Consider the following 7,500-nt stretch of genomic DNA (forward strand, 5'->3'; position numbering starts at 1 on the left):
CTGAAGCATATATTAGTAAGTAGACAAAAATTATGATCTCAATTAGTCCTTTTGGAATGGACATATGTAAACACTGCACGGTAATTGAAAGATTCAAATATCAGTTTATTTTTAACATTGTCTCTTTATAGATGTAACTATACAGTATTAATTGATAAAAAGGAGAGAGAGAGAAAAAAAATTATAGATTAAAAGGAAGTTTTTTAAGGTTGGTATTGCTCTATATCTCTCTACCTCCCTCTTTCCCTCCCTCCCTCTCTCCCTCTCTCCCTCTCTCCCTCTCTCCCTCTCTCTCTCTCTCTCCCTCCCTCCCTCTCTCTCTCTCTCTCTCTCTCTCTCTCTCTCTCTTCTCTCTCTTCTCTTTCTCTCTCTCTCTCTCTCTCTCTCCTCTCTCTCTCTCCTCTCCTCTCTCTCCTTCTCTCTCCTCTCTTCTCTTCCCTCTCTCTCTCTCTCTCTCTCTCTCTCTCCTTCTCTCTCTCTCTCCTCTCTCTCTCTCTCTCTCTCTCCTCCCCTTCTCATCCTTAGCCCTCCCTCCCCCCCTCCCTTTCCCCTTTCCCTTTCCCTTTCCCTTTCCTTTTCCGCACTCTCTATCACTTTCACTCTCTTTATTTCTGTCTCCCTCTGCTCTCCCTTTTCCTCTCTCCCTCTCCCTTTCCCTGCCCCTGCTGCCCCTGCCCCTGCCCTGCCCCTGCCCCTGCCCTCCCTCTGCCCTGCCCCTGCCCCTGCCCTGCCTGCCCCTGCCCTGCCCCTTCCCTTGCCCTTCCCCTGCCCTTCCCTTCCCTTTCACCTCCTCACTCATTCTTCTTTCTTCTCCCCCTCTCTCCCTTCCCTCCTCCCCTCCTCTCCCTCTCCCTCTCCCTCCTCCTGCCCTTCCCCTTCCCTTCTCTTCTTCTCCTCTCTTCTTCATTCCCTTCCCTTTTCCCACTCTCTCTTAGTCTCACTCTCTCTTTCTTTTCTTTTCTTTCTTTTTCTTTCTCCCCCCCCCTCCTCTCTCATTCTCATTCTCTCTCTCATTCTCATTCTCATTCTCATTCTCTCTCTCTCTCTCTCTCTCTCTCTCTCTCTCTCTCTCTCTCTCTCTCTCTCTCTCTCTCTCTCTCTCTCTCTCTCTCTCTCTCTCTCTCATTCTCTCATTCTCTCTCTCTTTCTCTCCATGTCTGCTAAGATTTTTCAGTTTGTATTTTATGTTTTTAGCTACAATTGGTAATTTTCCAGTATTTTTATATACAGAACAGGATTTAAATATATGGTTGCTAACATCAGACTGATTTGATACATCAAGAAAAATTTAGAAAAAGAATGCTTAAGTGCAGAGATAAGAAATTGATTAAAATTATGTGTTTTACGGTTATGTTTGATTTCAGTCGAAAGTGGTAACAAAATTTTCTCTCTAAAAGTTCTCAAACTTTTTTGGCTACAACCCTACAAATTTCTTGTATTTATTTGTGACCCACTCCCCCAGCAACAAAGCATTTTTGACAATTACTATAACATGCAAATATAACATGGTTTTATGATGCATTATCAAGTATGGGGCAGAGTGATCACTGCTGATAATACTAGACACACTATGATGGGTAGTGGAAAGAAGAGGGGGAGAAAGAGAAGGTGTTGCAGGATCATATGACCCCTCAAAAGAATTTTATGATTCCTCTAAGGGTTGGGACCCCCACTTTAGAATCATGCTTTCTGCTACAGAACTTGCATTGAGCATCCTGTTGACAGGTCCATGACTTATGGTCTCATCTGCAGCACTTGAGGCACATGACTGGTGGCTCCACGTTTGGTGCTACTCTCCTATGCCCCACTCTGGCACTTCCCCTTTCATGAGGGCAACGAGCTGACTCCGCTCCTCGCCCCTAGAAGTGTGCCTCTTTACCCATACAAAAGAAATTTGGGGTCCAATATCATTGGGAATTGGAAAATGATCACTTTTGTGAGCTTTTCCCCAGTCTTTGGGACAGTCATCACTCATCACCTTGTATCTGCTTCACATTGCCTTCCTGTACCGTGAGATATGGCTCCCTCTGCCTTCCTTCATAAGTGGCTCGAAATCATGGTGTTCCCGGCCTAGTTCCATGGCCCACCATAATTTCTTCAGGAAACTCGTTGTGCAGTCCTTTGGGAATTGCAATTGTTTCCTGCCATTCACATCACATGGCAACATCCTGATTTCCTGTTTCGATTCCCTCTTTGTTCCTCTTCCGCTTCTCCTCCCGCTCACATCCATTCTCATTATCACTCATGTCCACACTTCCTTCTTTTCTTTACCTCTAATGGGATACACTTGCAACATGTCCTTGCGAGGTTAAACTTTTATCCTCCATTTCTATGTTGGAGAAGGGGGACCTAGATATGGCAACACTAGCCATGCTGACACCTTGGAGAAGGTAACAAATTGCTGGAGGACCAGAGGCACTTCACTCACTCCCTGTCTAAGAGGCGGGTAAACACATGATTCAGGTTATCTATCACAACTGAGGACAGCATTAAAGCATGTCCTACTTCTATGAGAGATACACCACGTTTGCATGTTGAGAACGTCTGTGCTATAGGACCCACAGCCTTATTCTCTTCTTTTTACAGTTGTGTTTTATTTTCTGATGCTGAGAGCATATTTTGAATATTGTAAGAAAAAGAGGACATCAATTTTTTTCAACAAGTCTGTCTTGTTCTATTAGCAATTAATCTCTTTAACTGTGGTATTGTAACTACAGCATAAAATGCATATCAAATCTTTATCAGATCTCTTCCTCATCCCCTACAGGTTTTAGATCTGTCCGTCCCACTCACTGTTGTTCTCAAGAGGGTCCAGATGACAAATCCAGAAAGCAGTTAGATTTTCGTTGCCAGCTTCTGTTCACGAGACGTCCCTGCCACACATCTCAGCAGACTCAACAGCTTGACCACATAAGAAATGATGGGGCAAAGTACTTTAGACACTGTTCAGAGTCATCTGACAAGCTAGAAACATGGAAAACTCTTCCAACATTGCAGAAAAAGAGAGGCCATGGTGACTGGGTCTTCTGCAATGTGGATTTTAAGGAAAAACAGAACAAGTGGGGAAGGTCCTGCCGATGGAAGAGCAGAGAAAGGTTTTTGTGGACACACTCAATACTCCAAGGGTTGGGATGGGTAAGTGAATTTTTTTGAAAATTGTACAAGCTAGATTATTTTACTTATCTTTCTTTAGTCCTGTAGTGAAACTAGAAACTAGGTCATTTAGTAAATAATTTGTAACATCATTATATTATGTACTGTAATCATTTTAGTTAACATATATTTTCTTCTCACAGTCTGAAATTTATTTTCAGGGTTCAGTTGTGGCCTTGACTTATTCACTGTATCAAGGTTGGGGTGATCTACAACGAGAGAAAGAGGCAAGGAAATCCATCTATAAGTGGTACAATGAGAGGAATAAATGTCATAATGATTATCAGAAAGAAAGTAGCTGGAAAACTTATGAAGGTAGCCAGCCCTGGAATAATAGCTTTGTCAAGAACCATATATACCAGTGGTGGTTCCAGAGTGGGCATCAGTATCCCTTTATCACCTCTCTAGAATCAGATTACCGACATAGGCACCTAACTGTTTACCCACAAAAACTATCAAAATCACTTTTTAGTGCTCTTTGGAATCTAGCAGGTGTTCAGAAAGATTTTCGTTTTGCATTGAAGAGGAATGTTAAAGATGAAGGAAACCAAAAGAATGACCATCAGTCCTTTGGTGATGGCCTTCTTGAAGATTTAAAGGAAACCAAAACATTATCTCCTGTAGATGTGGTGCACAATCCAAACCCAGAAGAGGCAGAAATAAAATTTTACACTGAAGAACATACTTTTGATGAAAGTATAACTGGAAGTGATGCTTCCTACAAGCTTGAAAATGAACTACTAATAGAAGAACCAGTTAAAGCCTTTAATATCAATGAGGTTGGAAGAAAACCGTACTATGAAGACAGCAATGACACTCGAGATAATTTCAGCTGTGATAGTGGTCACAGCTCAGGGACCAATAGGCCAAGTGTTCAGCTAGAGAATGAACAGGATGATAATGAAGATTTTGACGATGACTTGAAAAAGGTATTGGATGAATTTACTTTTCATACTGTTCAAATGATGTTTGAGTTCAAGTTTTATATTATGGCATTGTCTTGTTTTCCTGATTGTGGTTATTACATTATTACTTACTGTGATAAGCTGGATATGAAAAAATAGTTACTTCTTTACCTAGGAGTTACTTTGCAAACATTTTTTCTGCTGTAGTTCATCATAATGAGTAATTGGCAGATGTAACAAAGATTTTTGCTATTTACAGCAGATCCACAATTTGTAGCACTGTCATGCTAAAAACTTAATGGCCAGATAAATTTTTTTTTTTTCTGTAATGTTAAGATTTTAATAACTATATATATATATATATATATATATATATATATATATATATATATATATATATATATATATACATATATACATATATATATATATATATATATATATATATATATATATATATATATATTAATTAATTAATTAATTAATTAATTAATTAATTAATTAATTAATTAATTAATTAATTAATTAATTATTTTTTTTTTGGTTGGAATGCAGTACCCATTGCTTCAATTGATTGACAGATATTACTGTATCATGTGTTTTGACAGATTTTGAATGCAGGTATTGAAGACATCAGAATGCTTCAGGGAGAGCTCAAAAGTGCGATAGAAGAGGATTTTGCTCAGAGCAGTGTGAACTCTAGCCCAGGAGCAGCCCTTGTGTATTTCCAAGTGGGAACAATGCTTGGTGACCCGAATTCGACATTCAACCTGGCTCTCTGTCATCACTTTGGCCGAGGTGTCAAGCAGGACATGAGGAAGGTGGGGTATTGGCTGTATTAATTTATTCTAAGCTAGGAAGATTAATAGCTGTTAAGCTGTAGCTATAAGTATTTAGCAAGGACTTATGTGTTTTTTTGCCTGATCATTTCAGTTACTGCATTGTAACAAAGGGAACAAACTCTACAGTACTTTTTTTTCTCTCTCTCAAGGAAAAGATCTATTTTATAGATTGGGGATGATCAATGACAAGTTGAGAGGTTAGGGATAATGATCATTAATTAATCAATAGGTTGGTAATGAAATCATTTGAAATGTGACAATGTTTTTTAAACTTGTTGTGTGCAGTCACTTATCACCGACCTCTCAAGTGTATCTTCACCTTGACCAAAAAGGGAATTGGAGTCTAGATATGCCATCTGTGCTTTGGAATAAGGTGTGACCCTATGGAAGATCACATTAAATGTGGCCCGTAAGAAGAACAAACCAGTCCATATATGAATTCCTTACATTGCCACTTCACCTGCTGAGTAGGAAGATATATTACAAATGGTGCAGCACTGGCAATAAAAGAAAGAATTCTTGCATTATCTCCAACAGGCCCGCAACCTGTATGAGGCTGCAAGCAGGAAAGGTCACGGAGGAGCAACCTTTAACTTGGCCATTTTGGTAGGCCAGGGCCAAGGTGGATCTGCTGATCTACCTCGGGCAAGGAGATTGCTAACTCTGGCCGTTGAGAGAGGTGTCGAGGAAGCTCGTTCAGCTTTGCAGCAGATAGATGAGGAAGAAGAGAGTGAGGGTGATGTGTATGAAGGTTGGTGTACTGTTTGAATGTACCAATTGATATTAATATAGTTATAAGATATCCTTTAAGAGAAAGTCACTGAAAGATTAAATGGAAGAAAATAATTGAATATTTAATCCATTCACATACTGAGCCATGCATCCGGTTTTATGAATAATCAGTTGCTTGAGTTTTAAATTAGTAACATTTACCCCACTCTCTATGCTTTTGGCCTGTACAATATTTTAGTAAATTTGGCCTAAAAGAGACTAAGAGCCTACTTTTGTAGGGCTGTATTCCTGCAGTAAAGGCCAAACAAGCAAACAACTGTTTTGTGCACAAAGCTTAAAGTGGGTTAAAACTAGAAGATTAACTGTTTATAACTTCAAAGTTTGCTGATCCCCCAGGTGGACTGAGCAGGACCCAGTCTGAACCAACACTCTCGTCTGTTCCGTCAAGCAACTGGTCATCTTCCTATTCAACCACAGATCTTGACAGCCTGGAAGATTCGTTAGGCTTTGTGTCCACGGAGATTAATGCCCGAACGAGGCCTGTGTTCCACCTAACATGAATGGCTGTTGTACTTGATTAGGGTGATTAATTGCAAGAATTGGAAGGTTATTAAATTTAGGAGAAAGAAAGCTAGTCAAATTTTGTTGTTAAGTCAAAACTCAAAACTTCAATGATTTTTTTCTGTATATAGCCTGGTTTCAATTAGTCATAAAATGCATATATAATTTCCAAAATGCAGGCTAAATGTGATGATCTGGATATTCTGTTTCTAATTTAAATAAGTAATAACAGCTCTTTTGTAAATTCTGTTACAAAATTCTTGAAGTTTAATTATTGAATAAAATGATATGAAAGTAAGTAGGTGGTTAACAATATTTTTTACGTATAGATTTTTACACTGATTTCCATATTACCTAAAGGTACTGAAAATATTGTTATCATATCATGTATATATATCTAAAAAAATCATGTATTTTCACTTTCTTGACGTTTTTTTCTCAAGTAAAGGGAAATGCTACAAATATATTTCTGATTTTGTAGGTGATACAAAAGTTATAAGTATAACCTGATTTTTGTTTGTAGAAAATTAATAATTAATTATTCATTAATTTCAGTGCTAAATTTATATTTATGCAAGCAAGCATGGTGATTTTATATAATACTTTGTTTTTAACTAACATGTGTAAACAAGCATTGGGAATCAACATGATGATTTGTAATTGATTTACAGACGTGATGCACAATGCAGGCGCAGCCTTCTATGTGATAAGATAGCGAATTATTGATTTAATGACGTGATCCTCTATTATGATGTCTTTGAAAATTTTACTCAGAAAGAATATATTTAACTTCTTGCAAAGATTTATCATTTGTCACTATTAATAAAACATTGTCAATATGGATGGCAAGTCCTACTTGTGTTTATTATTTGTATGAGCTTGATATTGATTGTTTTGATTTCTGAATGAGTTTGATAACAGATAACAGTGAGAAACATATCCAGTGCATGTTTAAATATTTATATATGTGTGATATGAATGGATTTGTTATTTATTCTTTATACAAATTAATTTATCACTTCAATGGTTATTGCAAAAATATTAATGATTTAGGATTGAAATCAATCAAAGATTAATTATTAAATAGAAAAGTGAGTAAAAGAATAATAGGAACATTTTTGGGGGTGAGTTGCTTAGTAGGGTTAAATATATATCAAGGGATCTTACTATAGAGATCTGAACTAAGGTAAAAGGTCTTCATAATGTATTCAGATTCTTTACTCTGCCACTATTACTTGCATTTATGTGTTCAAAGCTTTGAGGTTGGAGAATATGTATCTCATTCTTCAAGTTATGTTTTGTACATT

The 7,500-nt window shown here is 37.7% G+C and overlaps 1 protein-coding gene across 1 annotated transcript in view; it reads left to right on the forward strand.

The window, feature by feature from the left end:
- Positions 1 to 7,500, forward strand: part of LOC119573252 — a 9,034-nt gene that overhangs the window by 653 nt on the left and 881 nt on the right. Inside the window, exons 2-6 of the mRNA XM_037920385.1 lie at positions 2,768 to 3,135; positions 3,315 to 4,082; positions 4,667 to 4,879; positions 5,438 to 5,651; positions 6,029 to 7,500. The exon at positions 6,029 to 7,500 is cut by the window's right edge and continues 881 nt beyond it. Of these exons, the coding sequence (XP_037776313.1) occupies positions 2,768 to 3,135; positions 3,315 to 4,082; positions 4,667 to 4,879; positions 5,438 to 5,651; positions 6,029 to 6,192 (1,727 nt within the window). The 3' untranslated portion in view covers positions 6,193 to 7,500. The remainder of the gene's footprint in view (positions 1 to 2,767; positions 3,136 to 3,314; positions 4,083 to 4,666; positions 4,880 to 5,437; positions 5,652 to 6,028) is intronic.

This window comes from Penaeus monodon, chromosome 5 (assembly GCF_015228065.2).
Source record: "Penaeus monodon isolate SGIC_2016 chromosome 5, NSTDA_Pmon_1, whole genome shotgun sequence".
Classification (NCBI taxonomy): Eukaryota; Metazoa; Arthropoda; class Malacostraca; order Decapoda; family Penaeidae; genus Penaeus; species Penaeus monodon.